Genomic DNA, 23,181 nt, shown 5'->3' with positions numbered 1-23,181 from the left:
GAGTTGAGAGAAGAGAGATTGACACTTACCCTAGGAACACGTAGAGAAAGTGAGTAAAAATGCCCTTTTTTTGGCGTACAACGATATTATTGTGAGAAAAATAAAAACTCACAATAATATTGTGTTAGTTTTTCTTTTTGCTTTTTTCTTTTTTAGTTTTTCTAAGTGGTGGAGCCTTGGACATGTCGATCAAGTAGTTGTCAAATGAAAGGTCTCTCTACCTAGTTGGGCCTCAAAATCCTTTACAAGCCATCCACTTTCCAGATAAACAACACCCAAGCTTGAAAATGGATGGCTATTATTTGTTTAGAATGCCTTCCATTTGATGGGCTCTTGGGTACTGTTTATCTTGGTCATGAGTGACATCCAAGGCCCCCATGATCGTTTACTACCTAAAAAATTATGAAATTGATCCTCTCTTAGAGAGAGAGAAAAAAAAAGAGGTACCTGTTGAGAAACTATGTTTTGATGATACATGATAAATATGATATGCTTTCATGATAAATACATGATATGCTTTCATGAGATATGATAAATATGATATGCTTTCATATGTGAAACTGAATATGTTATATTATGACTGGATATGATGCACCATGTATTTAACGAGTATTTGATGCAAGGTTATTTCATCTAAGAAGAATGAAGGCAACTTGATCAAGTGCAACTTTTTGATGCAATCATACTTCTCTGAAGAAAAAGCTTGATGGGTCATACATTCATAAAGACTATCCATGAAGATCGGCTACTTCAAGATGAAGATTTTTTCTTCTTTAGAGTCATATGTAACATAACCTTCAGAAGCATGCATATTTCATATTAGACTATATGCTTTAAAATCATACAAGCCATTCATATACAAAAAGTCAAGCTTTCATTAAAAGATATGTTATGTATATGTAGTATTTTAAAAACACTTTTTGAAAAAAATCATTGTACTTCCTACAAACATTTATAAAAACGATAATTTGACAAGATATAAAAAGCTCATGATTTCAAAAGCATTAATTGTACTTCCTACAAGCATTTATGAAAAAGACAATTTGACAAGATATAAAAGCTCATGATTTCAAAAGCATTTATGTAAGAAAAGACAAAATGAATTGGTTCATAACACACAAACATTTACGTAAGAAATTTTGGTTCATAATAAATAAGCATTTATGTAAGAAAAGACAAATTGTGAAAATATGTATTGGTTCATAATACATAAGCATTTGTGTAAGAAAAGATAAATTGTGAAAAGATGTATTGGTTCATAATACATAAGCATTTATGTAAGAAAAGACAAAATGCATTGATTGATAATACACAAACATTTACGTAAGAAATTTTGGTTCATAATACATAAACATTTATATAAGAAAAGACAAATTGTAAAAAGATGTATTGGTTCATAATACACAAGCATTTATTTAAGAAATGACTATTTATAATATAAGTATTACTCAAGCATTTATTGCACTTCAAATCATTCATTTTAGAAATGATGATTTGAGAAAATAAATATTATTTTATTAATTTAAGAAATGACCATTTATTTCTTTAAGCATTAAATATAATTTCAAAAACACTCACTCAAAAAGTGACGACTTATATTTGAAGTCATCATTCTTTTAGTAAGCATTAAATGGTACTTCTAAAGCATTAACTCAAGAAATGACCATTTATAAAATAAAGTACTTAACAAGCATTTATTGTACTTACATACACTTAAACAAAGAAGTGACGATTTGTAAGAAAACAATTAATGTACTACAAATCATTTAATTGAGTAAAGACAAATTACATTATAAATTACATTTCTAAATACTTCAATGTTCAATGTACTACAAAACATTTATTTTGAGAAAAGACCCATTACAAATTAAATCTCATTTTTAATTACAACAATGTATAGTACTATACCTCAAATATTTAAATTTAGAAATAATGACTTAAAGAAAGTATCATTATTTAATACACCAAACATTTATCCTTTAATTTATGGAATGATGACTTTTGCAAAAGCAACATATAGTACACATATCATTTCACACCTTTTCTCATAGAAAGTTGAGATGACCTGACACCTCACATCACAAAAGGACAATTATTTCAAAAAGCAACGACTATTTTTTTTATAACCTATATATATACAAACAAAATAATATCAAAACAACAAGAGAGCTTTCAAAGAAAAAAATTCTTACTCGACACACTGAAAAAGAGCTTAGAAAAAGAAAAGAAAGAGAAAAAGACAAGAAAAACTCTCTGACAAAAGAATTATGTGAGAAGAAAAAGAAAAAGAACATTTTGTTCTCCTGAGAGATTATTCTGCCTATTTTCAAAAGAGAGAACATTTTGAGAATCTTCATACGTGCATTCATACTCTGCATATCATTCTGAAGGTTCTTTAGGAAAGTGTTGTAACTTTTTGTTATCAACCGTATCCATTCTTTGTTGAGAGAAGTAGACCTCTGAGAAAGAGGGTGTTTTCTTTCTCTGTTGAGAGAAGTAGACCTCTGAGAAAGAGGGTGGTTTCCTTCTCTGTTGAGAGAAGTAGACCTCCGTGAAAGAGGGTGGTTTCCTTCTCTGTTGAGAGAAATAGACCTCTGAGGAAGAGGGTGTTTCTCTTCCCTGTTGAGAGAAGTAGACTTCTGAGGAAGAGGGTGTTGTACTATTTATCTCGTAATACGGATTTTATAGTGAAAGGCTCAAGTGTTTTACTTAGGGACTGGATGTAAGTCAGTAACTCGACCGAACCAGTATAAATTCTGTGTTTTTGGTGTTGTGCCTTATTGTCTTTAATTTTTATATTATCGATCTGCATCGTATTTCACTATTCACCCCCCCCCCCCTCTAGTGGAATTTCAGTACCTTGCAGGGAGGAGGGACGTGGCACTTTGGCAGCGGTCTGGCGAGTACAAGTGCAGAGATATCATAGAGATAGTGGAGGGAGTAGGCACTTCATTTTGAATCTGACAACGGTCTGACGACAGTGCAGAGAGATCGGAGAGAGAGAGAGAAGAAGAGAGAAAAAGAGAAAGGATTTGTCAAGCCCTTTAAAATACTAGGCTATAACAATGACATTTATGTCGCCATCAAGGCTACAAAGGGGATCGACATGTCGTCGTTATAAAAAAAGACTATAACGGTGACCATCTTTGTGTCGCCGTTATGTATCAATAGTGGTGATATTATATGCCCGTTAAATATTATCATAAATGTTTTTTAACAACAATAATTAATGGTCATCTAATATCAGTGTTATCGATTAGGCTATAACGGCATAATTTATATCTCGCCCTTATATATCAATAGCAGTGATATTATATGCCCGTTAAATATTGTCATACAAGTTTTTTAATGGCAATAATTAGCAGTCATATAATGTCACCATTATAAATATACCCATAACAACGATATCTATCGTCACCATGGTAGGTATGTTTATAACAGTGACATATTTAACGGCCATATAATGTAGCCATTATTAACATACCTATAACTAGGGGTGGCAAAACCTGACACAACCCGCTAATTCGTCTCATAGGCGGGTTCGGGTTTGGCTTAAACTAACCCATTTAATAAACGAGGTGACCCGCCTAACCCGTTTATTAAACGGGTCAGGTTCGTGTTAGGGGTATGCCAACCCGCCAACCCGGCTGACCCATTTAATAAACGGGTTAGGCGGGCGGGTCAACCCATTTACCTGAAGCTGACCCGCCAACCCGTTTACCCGACCCCAACCAGACCGCCAACCCGTTTACCCGACCCAACCCGTTTATTAAACGGGTTGGCAGGTTGTGTCGGGTACTCGTTTAATAAACGGGTCGGGTTCATGTTTGCCACAGCCGACCCATTTATTAAACGGGTCGGGTTCGGGTTGAGGTATGCTGACCTGCCAACTCGCCGGGTCGACCCGCCAACCCGACCCAATTGTCACCCCTACCTATAACGGTGATATATAAAGGCGTTGTTATAGACATGTCTTTAACAGCAACATTTATGCTGGGCCAAGGCATTGATGTAGAGATCTAAAGTAGTTATTATTGCTAGCTAATAGCGACGACATTTTTTTCATTGTTAAAGACATGTATTTCCATTATTTTAGGTAACTCTGTCCCTCTCATGCATACATTCTCTATCATGGGTGCCTTCCTTTTTTGCTGGACCATCATCCATCCTTATGTTATGGATGAACTCAACAGGAATCATGTACATGTTAGCAAAAACTAAGGGAGCCCCATCACCGTTGATGGTTTGTCATGCATGCCATGTGCATCCTCTATCACGATGAACTCATCTAGAAACAAAGGTGCTTGTCAATGCTAACAAAAGACAGCAAAGAGAGAGAGAGAGAGAGAGAGAGAGTTACTAAAGAAGGGCATGCATGTGTGAGCATGTCATCCAATCTTATGGATTACTCATGTATGAGAGAGATACAGGATATGTTATTTATATTCCAGCTTTGGAAACGGTTCCCACACTCTCATTTAATTTATAGTTTCCAATAATAATACAAAGGCAAGCAGTATTAATTACCCTTGATTATAACTGTTGGATCTGTTATGATCCAATGGATGTGATTAGGGAGTAGATACTCGAGGAGCACCCTATCCTTACTATATATTAGTATATATATAGTAAATACAATTATTAGTTACACGCAGTCTGGTTGTGCCCAAGATGAGTCTGGTCAAACCTGGATCTGGACGCATGGCGGACATCTTGAATTCATACTAGGTCTCACTTGGTCTAGCTCTTTGACAGCCCAAAGTTACTGAATCAATGAAATTATTAGTTATATGCATTGATCGACTGCATTGGATACTAAACTGCTCAGCTCTACACCAGATCCAAGTTTTAGGTCCAGCCTTATTCTGATCATATATATTTCGATAGATCTTAGGGCAAAATTCAGAAGAAGAAAAAAACAGAAGAGGGGGTCACCACCTCTGTTCCATAGCAGTGACTGGCAAGGATCTTGATCCAAGTTGGCCTACTCTGGTTATACTTCTAGCTGAAATCTTATTAAAAATGGGAGCATATGGGTTGGTTCAGATCAATATTGCCCCACACCCATTCTATATTTTCTCCATGAATCATGATAGTAAGAACCAATGTCAATATCGGTGTCTGCCCTGTATTGTTTGGCCAACGCTTCAGGTGAATCGGCCAATACCGATACTCAAGTGAATCGTTCTGAATCAGCCAAAAAATAATTAGAAAATATTATGTATCAATCAGAACATGACACGTGTTACATCAATTAAAATAATATTAACAAAATAATTTTAAGTATTTTTTTACATTTATTAAAAATAATCGATTCAAGGCTGAAGCTATTTTCTAACGATACTACAATTCAAAAAATAATTTGAATTGTAGGGGCACTTCACCATTGGAGATGACACATTCCAGCCCCGTTGAGATATTACAAAAGGCCTTCAAGGCTATAGATGAATACATCAGGAAATTCCAAAAATTCTTAAGCATACAAATAAGGGCGAGAGGCTGTGAGTAAAATAATTGTTCGTGGATATTTCTTGCATGTGTACTGTACGCCTTTGACTCCGGTTCTGCGTCCACATCTTACCAACAGTACTACTCCAAAGGACATTCCCAACAGTACATCTCCAAAGGACGGTACATGAACATGTCCCTCCAAGAATGTTACATGTACATGCCCAAAGCAACATGGATTTTTAAATCTCTCTCTCCCTCTTCCATCCTTATATTTGCATGATTACCTTCCCACCCACCCTACACACGCATTCTTACATGGTCCTTACATGCTACATGTATATCTCCAAATGAGGTACATGAATGTGTCTCTCCAAAGAATGTTACATGTACATGTTCAAAGCAACACATATTCTTAGACGTGATTCACATACATGCCCAACATACACATCAATGTTATACACGTGCATAGGATGTCATTCACACCCACGATACACATGCATCTATACATGATTGTAACGTCCTACAAAAAAACCAACCTTCTTAAAAAAAATATTTTAATCCAAAATTTTGAGAAAATTCAAAATTTTTCATTCATGTAAAAAACTAAACATAACTTCCAAATGATAATACATCAACGAACACATTTAGGATCACGTTTCAACCGTTCTAAATATTGGACGATTAAATGAGCACAAGCACAAACGTAAGCATATATTAGCCTCCTAGTATCATTTACAGTAAGGAACCATCCGGAGACACAACTCGATTGAGTTTATTAAACTATCAAAAATCCTATAATAAATGTGAAAGATGAAATATATTTAATGGTTAAGATAATTGAGGAATTATATAATAAGGTTGAGATTTAAAACATTCGAAGGGATGAATTTAATAGCTTCACCTGTGAAAATAAAAACAAATTATAACATAATAAAAAAGTTTCATTCCATTCCAAATAACAAAATGGTTTAATGTCTTTACAAGTCTTTAAAACAAATCAAAGTCTATATCCCCAACAGATTATAATAGGCAAGAGTGTCCCTCGAGAGCATAGAGTTTTGTCCTTCACCTCAGTCCTCCAAGATGGTATTTATAATGTTGTAGGGCATTTGTAGAAAACCCAAAACCAAACTTGAATAATGAAAATCAAGTTTGTACTGATACAACCATAGTATGATTCACATCATTTAAATGTGAGAAAAAATGAGGATCAAAACATTTATTCACATTGCATTCATACATATCTATTGTATTCATTCATTCACATTGCAATTGTTCACAAAAATGAATAAGTAATCAAACAAATCATATATAATTTCATAAGCAAAGATGTCAAGTCTCATTCACTGTGTCTAAAGTGACACACACATGTTTTTCAAATAAGTCAGGACATACGAGTCTCTCACAATCATAACATATGCATTCTCAAAGTGCATATAATAAACAAGTCAGAATCCTATTTGACCATTTCAGCATATAATATGCGTATATGCTTTTCAAATAAACAAGACATACAAGTTTATGACAATTTAAGGTACATTCATTCTTTCAAAAAATATAACCAAGTCAATCCCATGACCATGATTTGCATTTATGCATTTAGGTAACCAACTGGTCAATTCTCATAGCCATATTATGCACCGTTGCATTTTTATATTATAAGAATAGATTCATTCTTATGACATCTTCAATGTGTATCACACACACATGCATCTCATATGCATTTCAGTCAATTCATTTGACATTCATCATTTGGTCTATCTTATGACTATTTACGCATATCTTTTTTCATTCAATACAAACATATGCAATGACATTCATAAATATTAATAATATATATGTCTACCTCGTGATGTTTATGCACATGACAGAAGCGATTTTTAAATTTTAATGTATTGTTTCTCTTGATTTACTTAAACCCATCTGGTACAAAAGAGGTATAACCGCTCAGAAACAACCCTAGGGGTATTTATTATGCCATATATTTTAAATTTTTTTCTTCTGAGATTTGTACCTTATTTTTCTGTTCGAGAAGGACATGAGATCAGGATGGACCTAGCCATCTCGAGGTGCTTGATTTCACTAGTGCCTCATAAGGACATGTGGTCCAAAGGTTATCTTTTTTTAAAGTCATAGGTCATATTTTCAGTGTCATTATCTTACATGATAACCCTCTCATGCTCTTATGCATGATTCATAACATACTTTCACATGATTTATGTTATCATTGTACTTATGCCCTCATGCATGATACATGATATACCTTATATATGCTTTGATGCATGATACATGTCATAATTAATTCATGCTTTCCTTCATGATTCATTCATAATATATTCTTATGCATGACACATTCATAGCATACATGACATATTTTACATACATTCATTTCACACATGTATTCATTTTAAGAATGCATTCATTTCAATCATACATTCACAAACATGTACCTTCAAAAATACTCTATATTTTGCTATTCTAAAATCATGTCAAGCATGATCTCGTACTACAACAAGGAAAATACCTCACTTCTCATACATTCAAATCATGCTATACATAATTTTTAAACTTTTTTCAATATTTGTATGACGCATTGCATCATACACACTTATCATGAGTTATTTACCTGATTTCATAAGCTTTACATTTTTCAAATGCGCATTAGCTTATAGCTACTTGCGATACTCAACATTAAGTATCATATTTTTTTGTCGTACCTGCATGACAATTCCTACAGGCAAATAGTACATTATTTAAGCATGATATATGCATCTAAAACTTGAATTAACATATGCATATAATTATATTCAATTATGAACATCAATGATGGACGAACGCTTACTTCCAACTGAAAAATACAAGGTGCATGTCAACCTATTTAACTATGCGCATTCACACATGTTTACATGCATTTATATCGCATATAATGACATAATCAAAACCAACACTTAAATGTATGCCAAAAGCACTTAAAAATTGAGTTTTAAATACACATAATCATCTTATAAAAACTAATTTTAAAGCATGTTTAATATAATATTCAATTCTAGAAATTTTCTCTCTTAGGCATTTTACCAAACACTTAGCATGTGGCACCATTCTCAAGGCAAAAACTGAAATTCCAGAATATAAAAAATATAAAATAGAATTTATTATGCTAACTAAACAATTCTAAACATATGTTTCAATTGCTAATTAATCTAAAATTAGCAAATCCCAACTATTAGGCATCTACAAAACCTATTTATGCAAAAATTAGAACAACGCTACATGCATAATCTAATTAAGCCATAAAGAATGCATAATTGCGACAAAACAACCTAGATAGGCATTCTAAAAATCCAGTTAAGAGTTCTTACCCTCGTAGATCCGGTAAAACAATGTAGTGATACCCAAAAAATTTAGGGTTTCATAATCCGTAATGAATCACAACAACGACAAATGATCGAACACTTAGTGTGCGTGTGTTTAACGCCCCAATTTTTTAAACCAAAAATCTTAGAGATTTTTTTACATGATTTTTAAGAACTACATGGAAACTCTTTTTAGATTCGGTTCTAACCTTGGGCGTGTTGCAGTTACCAACACACACTTAAAAGACTAGAATAATTGAATTAAATGATTAATTAAATTGCAATAAATCAAATGAGTCATTCAAATATCAGAGTTTAAAGGACTAAAAAATAATAATAAAGTAAATAAAATCATTTAGTCCTTCCAACAAGCCTAAAGGAACGTGACCCTCTTGACACCACCCCGAGACTTCTGTCATCGCCCTTTAGCTTATTCGTTACTTGAAATATTTAAAATGTAAGGGCATTAACTACAACCCCAGTAGAAAAACACCTTACACGTAGGCATGAAAAGAACACAAATTCATAAAACATACATATTTCCCAATATAATCAAATCATAGCAAGTCATAGCATATAAGCTCAGTACGGTTAAAAATTATAACACTGATAATTTAATCATACAAGATTTCACAATAATTCAATCTTATCATCCTGTAATGCTCCTACACCATATCATTAGCAATTAAAATGATAATCAAAAGGATTCATATATACCAAAATATAAAGGAACTAGAAATTATACATGACATGCACAGAAATTTATGCCAATATTCAATGAATCATTTAACCATTGGTAAACCTAATCTAGTGAATTTTTTTCTTTTTTTTCCTAAAGGGTACACACTCATAACCTAATCCTAACTCAGCAATCAGATAGGGGTTTATTATGCTATGTATTTTAATTAACCCATCGATTCGAAGAGTCACGTCAAACATCCACTGAAGTGGTCTTTAATCGAGAAAAAAACTTAATAGTGATCCAGAGAATCAATTCCTACCCTGCATAGCTTGATTGTTTGCCTAGGATAAATTGACAGCCCCAGCTCCCTACATCGACGACTAGGGGCCCAAGAGGTGTCAATGCCCTCAAAATGTGTAAGTCAGTGAGTGTACCTCCTACGCTCTCCAAGGTAGGCCATTAAAATAAATGAGCTATTAAGTATCATTTATATTGGGTCCAACTACAACATTGGGTGCACTCAGCACCAGGCTCAACAACCCCAAGCTCTATTATGGGCAGCTCAACAAACCACGACCTCACAAGGCACGAACCCACACATCCTACAATTAGGCTCATGATATTTTTATTTGGATGATAATATCATTATTTTGGTTGTTTAAAACATTGACTAAAATATCATGCTTTCTAATAATGAAAAATGATTGTAATGTCCTTGCCTCCAAAATACCTCACAATTTGTTGAAATCTTTCCCATATTCAAAATCTATGATTCATGATTTTTTAGAATATTTTTGCCCCAAAATGTGCAAACCTCCTTTAACTACACACTCCCAATGTACGTCTGCAAATATGGGTACAATCATTGCAAATCATTTTTATGAATGTCATACAAAATAAGCCAACCTCCTTTAACTAAACACTCTTGACATACATCCGCATATATGGTACGATTTTTGCAAATTATTTTTTGCAAATATCACCCAAATAATTCACATACATACACACAACATATTCATGACAAATTCCACATTAACATATGCAAGCACATGATTTTAGAAACATAATTTCAAAAGTCAAGATACTATCTAAAATCAAGAACTGTATAATATTAGAATTTTCATGTTGTTCACGGGTCTAACAGACCATCAAAATGAATAGATATAACTCTATAAAAATTTACCGTCATGTTAGAGGATATTAATTTCAATTCCAATTGGTAGGTCTAAAAAAATGGTTTTGTTTGCCTGTGAAAATTTATGGACCAAAAATTGTTTTTTTGTTCTTGACAGAACTTGTCAGAATCTTGCTTCCCGAAGAAGCAGTCACCGGGCCCAATCCGAGAGCGATTTTGTTCTCCCAAATTTTCTAGTGTAAGGTATGCTTGTTAGCTTTTAGAATCATTTGAATTTGTCAAAAAATCCATCATGTGAATTTTCTAGCTTTTCTGGACCAGAACATGCCTGAGATAGTTCCAAAATCAGGTTTTCTGCAAAATCTTGAATCTTTCACGATTTGTGTGAGCCTTCAAGATTTACAAAAAATGAAACATGTTTTTTTTTAGATTTATTCATATGATGTGAATGACATATTCAAAAATCAATCATTAACTCAAAATCAATAATTTATTAGATTTTCTACAAAACAGACTATCAAGAATTGCTTTGTACGCAGGACAAAATTTCTATCTTGGGTTGCAGCAACCATAACCCTCACTTTCGTACCACTAATAAAGCCCAATATTTTTTTAAAATACCTCTTAAATGTTTGAAAGGTCTTCATGAAAGGGTTTGGCCATTGGTGATATGATTTGAGAGGTATAATTTTTTTACTATGATGGATCGGTAAAAAAATTAAAAAAACATAGAAAATATAATATAAATCATGAGGAAAACAAGAAAACTCAAGCATCAATATAAAACAATAATTTTTAATCATGCTTCAACCTATGAACAGTACATAAACATTATCTACAATCATAAAGAGACGTTATATGATCATTATACATGCCTTGGAGTCAAGATTATCAAAATAAATCATGATTTTTGTACAAAATAACTAGTTTAAGATGCTAGCATGAAAAAACACCATGAAATGCATAAAATAAATTTATAGAGATATGATTCATAATGCAAACACATGCAATAAAAAAATATATATCCATTCATGCTGAAAACAAAGATTTAACAATCTAAAATTATGTAGGAATACGAAACTATGCATTTCGAGTTACCGGATTTGTCAGTTTAGCCATCCGGTCAAGGATTTACCAAAAACGATTTTGTAAATCTATTTTAAAACATGATAATGAATTAAAAATACTTTTAAACCCTTTTTCTATCTTATTCTAGATTTGATCCACCATGGATCAACTTGTATAATCGGCAAGACGCACGGTTTATGCATTTGTATTTGTTCTATGCTACGCATAGGTTAAATCCTACCTTAATTGGGTTCTAAAACGTAGGTCCGCCTTCGACTCCCATCTTAGAACCTTAGAGGAGCTTCAATGGCTGTTGAAAAAGCTCCAAGAAGGATAAAAGAAAAAAGAAAAAATAATAGAAAAAAAAGAAGAAGAAGAAGTGAAAGACCTCTCTTTTTTTTATATTAGAAAGTTCACCAAAGTGCCATGCGTCCCCTCCTTGGAGTCCAACTCTAATGTGACACTAGATAGGCTGATCCTTAAGAGTCCTATTCCAAAGATATTCTAACTAGTCTCTTAATTAATTAAGTAATTAATTTAATTAACTAGTATTTTAATCTTAATTAATTACTAATTAATCTAATTGGTTATGAATCTACTAGGGAGGGTGTCCCACCCTCTCTAGATTCTTCAAGGGTTTAAAAGGCTCTCTAATGAGATCTCTAAAGTCTGGAGTGGATCTTACTTGGGTCTAGATCCAAAATGATCCAGATTCAAAAACTCGATCCAAATCTAAAATTCGATCAAGATCCAAAAGTCTGATCCATATCCAATCTTCATTTGGGTTGGGTCTAGGAACTAAACAAAGAAAAACAAATCCAAATTCTATTTAAAAATCAATATCTAAACATAAAATCCAAATCCATATTGGATCCAAACTCAAGTTTGCATCCAAACCTAACTCATCCAAGATCCAAAATAGTCATGTGTTGGCCCTTAACCCCTATGAGCCACCCTAACCGTACCTAGTATCCCATTGGGCTGGGCGTGACCCCTCTGAGCCTCTCATGGACCCTGAATTTAGTCTAAAACACTACTTAGTCAACTTAGATTCTCAAATTTTGCCTGAATAAAAAGTCGATTTTAACAAGAATTTAAAAGTTAAAACTCAAACAAAATTGCAGGTATTACTACGTGCAATACCAAAAAACCCAAGAATACAACACAAAAAGGTGTTCAGTTGAAGCTTTCCCACACTGACAGAGCTGGTACAGGCTGCATGCAATTTGAGGTGGTGTCAAAAGGTTCCTCCACACAAAATCGGCACCCAATTGAAAATCGAGTGGAGCAATTTCTCAAAAATCGACAAGAAACCCCAAATCAACAATGGAGGCTAGGCTGGTCAGTTGGTTCCTCTCAATTGGGCATCCTCTACACTTGTTGCATGCATTCCAAGGTACCGCCATGCTACAACATGAATCCCTAAGCTGCACAGTTCTCAAGAGGCTCGATTCCCAAGAAAACCTTTTTCCTTGAAGAAATCAGGTAAGAGAAAGAATGAAGATGATGATGATGATGATGATGATGATGATGATGATGACGACGACGATGGAGGTGGTGTGGATCTATTGGGTATTACTCTTAAGGTGGAGGTGTTGTGTGCAAATCCCAAGAAGAAATAATGGGAAGAGAGGGGTCGGCTAGGGTGAAAAAAGAACGAGAGGAGAAGAGAGCTCTATTTTCCAAAAAGCAAAGAAGAGGATGAATGAGGAGGGTCTGCTGGGATAAAAACTAAAATAGTGGACCTCATCCACTCAACCTTACTCTAGGCCTTGTGCGCCTAGGGTGTTGGAACCAGATCAAGTCCAATTTCAGTGGGTCGATTCCTACCAAACTTCACCACAAGAAAAACAATAAAAAAAAGACAATAATATAAAATAATTGAAACTTTAGGTTTTTAGAAATAATTACAAGGTTAAAATAAATATTTCAATAAATACTTTAAATCTAAGTAAAGCTCTTATTATTAAACTAGGTCAACCCATTGGTTCCGAACCCACTTGGACACCGAGTCCACATTAAAAATCTATTTACATATGAAATCTTTTGAAATGTGCTTAGAACTCTAAAATCCTTATTGATTATTTGTTTTGACAATATTTTAAATAACCATTACATTAAAATAAAATGGCCGGTTAAATATTTTTTGACCAAAATATCCATATGATTAAAAAACAAAGATGTGTTAACTAATTATATCTAGTTAATCAAATACAAGAAAAACTCTTTCTTTTCAAATTGGGGTCAAACGTCCATTGATGGGAAAGCACTTTCCCACCTTGGTATACCCCATTAGCAAGAAAGTGGTTTCCTACGGGTTGGGGGCATGAAATAGTTGATTAGTTGTTTCGATGTGATAGATGTCATGGTTAGACTTCCTAAACCTTACAAATCATTGCTGCGGCATTTAGCTAGATGTGGGGTTATTAGCTTATTAGCTCAGCTCGTATTTGAAAAGATATGCCTCTTGACTATGTTTCAAATGTTCAAAATCTGTAATTGCTTGTAATCATTTTTTTAAATGGTTAAGAATGGAATGGAATCATTTTAAAGCGGCGTTTTTAAATTTTTATTTTTAAAAAGTTAAAAATTCATTAAAAAAAACACAAATAAAGTAAATGATCACGTATAGGGCCCAATCAAATTTCAAAATGCGCTTTTAATGCCTAAACAATCAAATAGCCAATAAATATTATAATCTAATGAATTGGCAAGGGTCTGCCTAACACCATCTTTATTTAAAAAAAAAAAAGCAATGTCACAAATATCAATGGCATTTTCCACATATTACTATAATAGAAAATGATTATATTGTCCTTGCAAAATGGTGCATTCTTTGAAGTGCCTTACAATTTGCCGAAATCCTCCCTATATCCAAAATCTTTGATTCTCATCTTTTTTAAGACATTTTTACCCTTTCACAAATATGGTATGACTGTCACAAATCATCAAAATCATTTTTGTGAAGGGCATACTATATTTGCAAACGTATGTTGGGAGTATTTAGTTAACGAAGGTTCACACATTATGAAGACATTTACAAACATGATTTACGAAGATGTACTATATTTATGGACGTATATTGAGAGTATGTAGTTAACGAAAGTTAACACGTTATGGAGATATTTACAAACATGATTTGCGAAGGTTCTAATATATTTGTGGATGTACGTCAGGAATATTTAGTTAAAGGAGATTCACACATTTTGAGGACATTCACAAACATGAATTGCGAAGGTCATATTATATTTGCAGGCGTACATTAAGAGTATTTAATTAAAAAAGGTTCACACATTTTGGGTGAATTTTGCAAAAATGATTTGTGAAAGTCGTATGTGAACATATGTCAGGAGTGTTTAGTTAAAAGAGGTTTGCATATTTTGCGTGACATTCACAAAAATGATTTGTGATGGTCGTACCCATATTTGCAAACATACTTCGGGAGTGTGTAGTTAAAGGAGGTTCGCATGTTTTGGGCAAAAATATTCTAAAAACTCAAGAATCTTAGATTTTGAATATGGAGAAGATTTCAGCGAATTGTGAGGCATTTTGGAGGCAAGGACATTACAATCATTTTTCGTTATTAGAATGCATGATACTTTAGTCAATGTTTTAAACAACCAAAATAATGATATTATCATCCAAATAAAAATATCATGATTTTGTCATAATATTGACATTAATTTAAAACAAACAAAATATCACTAAAATATCAATTATGTATATTATTTGATGTTTTTATTCTTCTTCCTTATATTTGTATACTTTTAATTTATCAGTTTTTACCAAGATTTTGACAAGAAAAACACAAGAAAAACAAACTTTAAAATATCACTATGTTTTCAGAGCTGATAAGCCATTTAAAACATTTATCACCATGGGCTTAAGTGATCCGATGAGGTCGGATTCTAATTAGAACCAAATAACCAGACGGACTAGACTTGGGTAAAACCGATCTTCTATAGATTCATGGTTTATGATGTCAGATCCAGAATTTAGAGCCATTAGAAAAACCAGTCATTAGATATGTAGTTTTAAATCCTGAACTGATTTGTTCTCAAACTAGTTTTATACATAATCCTATTGGTTCTTCCATCCACACTGGTAACGACTACAACCAATAAAAGGCTTAAACCAATAAATATCTGAATCGGAATAGATCTGAATTAATTTATATCCAAATTGATTTAAAAGTTACATTGGCATACACATATTTCTTATTACCCTTAAAATTCTTGAAGTTACCTAATCAAAACCTTCTGAATATCGTTATTAAATAGAAGATATTTAACGGCCCATCCATATGGCTGGGCCTAGATAAATCATGTTTATATTAATCTTTGTATGACAAATAAATTAATAACAGTGGTAAAGAAGACTTGGTATGCCTAGAATTGACCAAGAAAATATCATAAATTGGTGAGGACCGTACCAGACAACTTAAATCCTGAAACAATGCATGATAAATTTCTTTGGGTAATCACAAATCAAAATATAGGTAGTTAATCTGGCAGCTTAACAGGCAGCCGTAAAGAAGATAGAATCCATTAAGCAAAATATGGCAATCCTATGTTATAACAAGGAGAATGCTTATTATCAAGAAAATCTAATGTGTTTAACTACCTATTTAAACATATTAATGAAGGAAAATGAGCATAATGTTTTATTTGCAATCTGGAATTGTGCTGTTATTATAGTTAGAAAGTACCTTTTTAGCTATTTAAACATATTAATGAAGCCTTTTGTTATTTCTATGATTTGGGTTTGTGAGGTAGGCTGTTTCCCGATTATAGTAAGACACATCTTATGCAATAATAAAAAAGTGATTTTTTCTTTCATCCTATAATAAAAAAACTTGTTGCCAGTATAAATATAGTATGAATGAGATCAATGTGCCTTGCACATTGTACACCTATCCCCACAAAAAGCAACCATATATGATTGGTTCTTCCTGCACTTGCTTTTTGCAGCAATGCTGGATTCCTCTCTTGCCACATGATTATTTTCCGCTTCAACTGACTCTTCCTTTGTATCTACCACGGAGTTGAAGTTTCTAATATGAATCCAACACGTTGCAGCCCACTTTTCCCCCTCAATCACAGGACAACTTCCATGCAAACTAGCCGTGTCAGTTGTTGCATCTGGGTGAAGGCTAAAGAAGAGTACAGCATCCCCTTTCTTTGGTTTCACTGACAAGCAAGTAGAGAGAGTGTAAACATAGATTGGATAGCATGAAACAGATATCAAGCTTTGCTAGAAACAAAATAAGCAATATTGATTCAAAGAAGTGAACTTGTAACATGCACTGTTAAATGGTCAGAATAGTAGCATAACATGCAACAGATATGACCTGGCTCTAGAAGGGGAAGAGAAACACTAAGACTGAAAAGACACATGACATCATTACGGAAATACAGATATCTTCTTGAACATGTACTGAACAGTAAGCTAATCATGACAATTTTCTAAGACGTTCCCCATGCTTCGCAAGCATAATGGGGTAAGGTTAGCTCGTTTATTCTTTGGTAAGAAAGGGAAATGATGAATAATAAATTAACATATTCTATAATTTTGTGAACTGATTTATACTTCTGATGAATAAAAGCCAATAACGTGTGAGTGTGATGGATCAGCGGACCAATTGATTGACTCTGTGTGTGCGTGTGTGTGTGAGAGAGAGAGAGAGAGAGATCACATTTGGCACATTACCATATCCAATTGTGACAAGGTTGGAACAAGTAGGGTAATCATTTTATGGCAAAGATGGCTCTTCCCAGATGGTTTTTGGGGCTTCTGGCCTTGTCATGGCTGGTAACTGGCAATAGCAATAGTTGAAGGGTATCCCCAGAATGAATGGATGAGTCAGTTTTAGGTATGGTTTTGATTGTTAGTGTCCCATACCTTAGAGCAAATCTCTTGGTCACCAACTTGACAAGCAAACCATGTTGGCTCATACTATTCAAGATGGGCTGAAATAGCTTTCAGTCAAAACAATAGCATACCAGTAGTTTGACAGAGTTAATCATGCCTCTGTGTGTGTGCTCACTACCTATTTAGCTTTTTCAGTATGATATGAAATTTCATATAAGGTAATTTCTTTTGCAACAGAGCCAGGATATGATAAGAGATGTTCTATCCATGCTTTCAGCTATATCTCAACACAAATAAACAAGATAAGCACTCAAACAAGCCTGAATTATCAGTTCTGGCCCGATCCACTGACATGTATATTTGTTCAGCTTTTTAGAGCATTACTAAAGCTTAGCAGGGCGTATGACTGCCATTCATTAGTACAAAAACACATTGAATGAGATTGCACAATTGAATCCATCTCTGTGTATGTGTGTGTGGCAGCTGGCAGTGAGCTGATCCCACCATAAGTTGTCATCTCCGAAGTAATCCAGTCCCACAGAAGAAAAAACTTCACTTAGCAAACCATGAGATGAAAATGATACCTTTTGATATGTATCTAGCTACTAGTTTACTTTCATTAATATATTGTATGCAGCATTAACAATCGAAAAACATTATTTTTCATATTCAATAAAGATCCTTAGTAAACACAGCCAAGATAGAAAATAACGAGTTCTAGTTGCACACCTGCAAAACTGCCTTTTGAACAGTCAGACCAAGAATCATCTTTACGTTGAATTACACCCTGCAAACCACATTTACAGTTTTAAGGCATGAATCAAGAAGGTGATAAATACTAAAATGACTTGCCTCAGCATTGGGAAAGAATGTTTCCCCTCCTTTAGCAACATCAGATAAGTACATCAGAACTGTTGCCATCCGATGACCACCTCGAGCAACATTTTTCTCATCATTGAAATAATCAAAGTGGGCATCATACTTTTCACCAAGAGCATAGTGTAGTACATGAATAGATTCACCATTTTCTGTTTACAACATAAAAATTCAGGCATCCTCTGAGATACTAATCACAGAACAAGAACAAGAACATAACTTACCTTTTGGTAGGAAAGTCCAAGTAGCGATTCTGTTTTCTATTCTCCTGATAATTGCATCCTTCAAATCAATATAAAGGGAAAATAAAATGAGAGAACGAGTTAGGAAGATGAGATGACTTCACAGCAATAAAGGATGTCGTTGTTTAACTCATCCTAACATTGATTTGATAAGTTTAGAAAAGTGGTGATCTCAGAGGAAGAAACAAGTTTATTAACAAAAAATGAATACTGACAATATATATGTATTTTGGCAATGGTGAAAATCTCTATTGATTATATGAAAAAACAGTATCAAATCTGCAGCTGGATATCCATACAAGCAGTATGAAATCAAGATCACTATGAATTATGTTTCTTCACTCACTTCTTTCTAGTATAAACAAGACAGCTGATTTTATCTATCATTTACAAAACCCAGCCGGTCGATCTGTTACTTCTCAAACGGTTACTAGAATTATTAAGAACTCACTGCACTATTTGCATTGAATCTTTGATGTATCAGTGTTACCCTTGGACATTCCAAACCTGAAACCTCCACACTCCTAATGGTGACCAAAAGGCAACTGTAAGCTGTTTCCTTCATATCACCAATCACAAATGGTTTTAAATCCATACAAGCACTTGTACAATGACTTGATATTGTAACCATTCAGTCTCATAGCAGATGAAGTATGCTGACTTTATCATTTTTGTATTTTTTGAGGTAGGATGGTTCTACATATTCTTGAAGGAACTAAGAAATGCTTTTCAATCCTTATGTTTACTTGATTACCAAGTTACACTTCAACAGATCGTACCAATAACCTGAAAACCATATGAAACACTGCAGAGCCAAAAAGGGCAGGACATGTTAAGAAAGCAGGAACAGCTATGCACACGTTTGCAGAAAGAACACAAGGAAGACATTCACCTGCCCCTTCTGCAGGAAAAACCCTGAGCTCGTCCGGACATTGCTCCGATAGCTCTCACCTGATTTATCATCTGCCACCATAGACTTGTGAAGAAAGGCCTTTGCCTATTGAGTACCCAACTAACACCATTGAGCCATACAAAACTTTGGATGCATGTGTATCTCCAAAATCATCATATACAAGAGGGATAATTGTTTACCAAATAGATAAGATGGTCACACTCTTCATCAGATAGAAATCCTTTGTAACAAAAGGCCCTAATGCAAAAAAGAACAGGAACACTCTTTTAATCCTTCAAGAAATTCCATCATGGCAACAACCAAAGCAATCAATCTTTTAACTATTAAAACTAACAACAATGGGCACCATAAGACAATGTGGGTAGTGGCAGTAGAAAACCAAGGTGGTGTTATTGTTATAATTTTTTTTTTATTTATAACCTGAAGAAATTTCACCCACATGAAGACCTGGTGGCGCTTGCTCAGCTTGCCATACCTACGGTCATCTTGCCGGCAGTGTAAAACTCTAAGCTGGGCGTCGGCTTGTGCAGAGGGGAAACACTCATGGAAATCGAACATTGACCACCTATCTAGCGGCCAAGACTCTACCCCACTGAGCCAACCCCCTTTGGGCGGTGTTATTGTTATAACTGGATACAGAAGGAAGGAAGGTGCGCGCGCGCGCACACGCACACACACACACACACACACACACACACACACACCTTGGTCGCCAAGAGACTTGGGTGACTTTAGTGGGGTCGAAGCCATAGGAACGATCAGCGTCTTCCTGGGTGCTAAGAAACGAGCGATACCTGCAACATCAAAAGGTGGGTGGGAAGGAAAACGAAAGAGGAGAGGTGAGTAGTAAAAGCAACGGTCCTCTTAGTCCTTACAATTCAGAGAGATCAAGAGAGTCAGAGAGATTGAGGTGGCAAAAGATGAGCAGAAACAGAAACAGAAATGACATTCTTATCATGATGTGAAGAAGAAGATAGTGAAGAAGAGTGGAGGAAGGGAGGGTTGAGCACAGAAGGTTCAGCATGATTATCTATAATAAATCTGGGTGGTTTTCCTTCAACCCTATACAACTTGTCTCAGTTTACCAGCAGTCTGATGGCCGCACACTGATCCATTTTCTGCAGAAGTCAAAGGCTTCTAATAATGATAATCGTTTCAAAAAATTCTTGGGAGCACGGTAACTAGAATACCGTTGGATTTGTTTCGAAAGGATCTTATGAGCATTGATCCAGTGACCACCCGCCCTTTTTTTTCCTTGGGGGCACCCATTAGTTGTCCATGTGATTATGTTGATTGGTGAAAACGTGGGCTGCATCCAAGTGGTTTTCACTACCTGGTTGTTGCACCGTACCAACCGGGGGCTCTTGTTGTCCGGTAGGATCAGCACGTCACCTTGTGTATGTTGGGAAGTCCCAATGGTATGGTTGTATAACTCGTGGGGTCTGCCTAACCCCAACTTACCTATCAAAGACTTAGGATACGTAAAAACCAGAAAGATGTAAAAAAAGTGATGCAAAATGAAAAAAATCATAAGAAATTTTCGACTCTTTCAAGCGAGAGACTTTTTGGATGAGAGAGTTTTTTCAAAAAATATATTTTTTAATAGAAAACACTCTTTTAAGAGAGTTTCTAAGAGAGTAGAAGAATGTTTCTTACCAAAAGAAAATAGTAATTTACATATCTCATGACCACCCACCATTTCACCATCACCACCCTCATCCATCTCACCATTACCCACCACCACCCATCGACAATAAAAAAAAAATCTCATGTTACACAAACAAGAGAAAACTTTTTCATTTAAAAAAGTTATTGTATGAAAACTTCTCATGGGCAAAACTTTTTTTCTAGTAGAGTTTTTCTTTTTCTCGCTTCCAAACGTGCTCTTAGTATTAACAGTGGTTTTTAATTATTGTTCTCCTTTCAAAGACTATTTTTTGAAAAGAAGTTATTATGGCCTTAAAAAGGTTGCAGGTTCAAAACCCAATGGTATAGTTTCATAAATGGTAGGGGTCTGCCTAACCCCAGCTTGCTTTTCAAAAAAAAAACTGACTTGCATAACTAAGCCCCAGAGGGTTTGGTGTAGTGGGTTGGGGCAGTTTAGGTTCTAACCTTACGGGCGTCACCTCCCTTGTGCAAGCCAAAGCTGGCTCTATGGGGGTGAAGGGTGAACCATGGTTTACGCCACCAGAGAAGGTATGGCAGGCAGCATAGTCCAACACGACTGGATCTCTAACTCTGAGTGCGGTTTCTCCGTTCTTTTATAAAAAAAAAAGTGACACATAACTAGAGCAGTAAAGAAGGCACAATGACCCTTGGATCATCACATGTTGACTTGTTACTAAATGGGCCAGGTCTAGGTCCAGTTCAGGTTAAGGGGAAGTTAAAAATCTTGGCACAAGCTAGTCCCGTAGTCGGCCCACTGGCTCATAAGGAGCCATACTTGCTGCCCACCCCAACCCTCAACTTTGTGATCGGGGGATTCATCGCCAACCCCTCAATCAAGCTATCTCATATATAACAAGCATGTTGCTCACTTAATGCAACCGGCATAGAGATTGCTGGAAAAACTACTTTGCCAACTTATTCTACAGTAATCCACGCCATAGAAAAGTCATGATTCAATGAAAAATATTTAAAAAATTAATAAAATTTCAATATTCATCAGCCATCTTACAAATCCCTACAATGCATAAAGAGAAAACATAAACCCTAAGTCTAAATTGGATCTTGAATAGATACAATGTCCAATAAAACTTCACGCAAAATAAAAAATAATAATCTAAGAGTTTGAATCTTCACTGGGCCTCCATCTTCTTCTTCTTCTTCTTCTTCTTCTTCTTCTTCTTCTTCTTCTTCTTCTTCTTCTTCTTTTTCTTTTTAGAGGACCGTCACCTTCCTCAATCCAGCTCAGCGGGTGCATCATCATCTCCAGGTTTGAAAGACTTCAGCTCTAACAAATTAACTAAGGAGATAATAATCAGGTATGAAGTTGCAAACATCATCTCCACGAATGTAGACTCCGTCTTCATCCTGATCCGCAATCTCACTTTCTCCTTGTCTGTCTCTATGTTTCTCTTCATGCTCAATGAAGCGAATTTGCTAGGTTATAGTTAGATATTGGGCAACAAGGTGCCCAATTCTGTCGCAAGGAAAACAATGTTGTCTGGTCTTAGCTGCCTTAGTTCGAGATCGGGTATTAAACGCAGGACTCGATCCTTCAGCCCGTGGTGGCTGTTGATCCATCTGACTCATAGCTTTCTTATCAATAGATTTTGCTCTTAAGTTAAAGAGTTTCTTTCAGTCCAATGTGCTATATTGAGCCTCAACACACTCTCTTTGCGTTTGTTTCACATTAAGAGCATATTGATAAGACTTGTTTAATAGTATGAATTGTAACACACTGGAACTTCTCTAAAATATAAACCCTGAGTGCAAAAATGTATCGTGTCACCTTCCTTCCTTCCTTCACTTTTAATTACATAGCTTTTGTATATGAGTCAATGAAACTCCATATATATATATATATATATATATATATATATATATCAAAAATTGATCGTACTATCAGGGTAATTTAGCCTGATTCT

The 23,181-nt window shown here is 34.8% G+C and overlaps 1 protein-coding gene across 1 annotated transcript; it reads right to left on the bottom strand.

The window, feature by feature from the left end:
* Nucleotides 1-16,534: 16,534 nt before the first annotated feature.
* Nucleotides 16,535-22,674, bottom strand: LOC149827832 (putative prolyl 4-hydroxylase 6). Its single transcript, XM_090018580.1, has 8 exons — nt 22,592-22,674; nt 20,296-20,385; nt 19,771-19,828; nt 19,571-19,675; nt 18,661-18,718; nt 18,413-18,588; nt 18,290-18,347; nt 16,535-16,878 (listed from the first exon to the last, which is right to left on the bottom strand). The coding sequence occupies exons 1-8, from the start codon at nt 22,672-22,674 to the stop codon at nt 16,577-16,579; spliced, it is 930 nt and encodes a 309-aa protein (XP_089874706.1). The 3' UTR covers nt 16,535-16,576.
* Nucleotides 22,675-23,181: the final 507 nt, after the last annotated feature.

The sequence above is a fragment of the Nuphar pumila genome, chromosome 10 (genome assembly GCF_984573655.1).
Source record: "Nuphar pumila chromosome 10, dmNupPumi1.hap1.1, whole genome shotgun sequence".
NCBI classification, from domain to species: Eukaryota; Viridiplantae; Streptophyta; class Magnoliopsida; order Nymphaeales; family Nymphaeaceae; genus Nuphar; species Nuphar pumila.
The sequence above is the reverse complement of the archived record's forward strand: the minus strand, read 5'-3'. Positions and strand labels throughout refer to the sequence as shown.

Coding starts and splice junctions, on each gene's coding strand:
- LOC149827832 (XM_090018580.1), bottom strand. CDS start 22,674: ATGAAGAGAAACATAGAGACAGACAAGGAGAAAGTGAGATTGCGGATC. Junction 19,829..20,295: donor CAAGTCTCTTGGCGACCAAG/GTGTGTGTGTGT, acceptor TTTTTGCATTAG/GGCCTTTTGTTACAAAGGAT. Junction 16,879..18,289: donor TTCAAAAGGCAGTTTTGCAG/GTGTGCAACTAG, acceptor CTTGCTTGTCAG/TGAAACCAAAGAAAGGGGAT.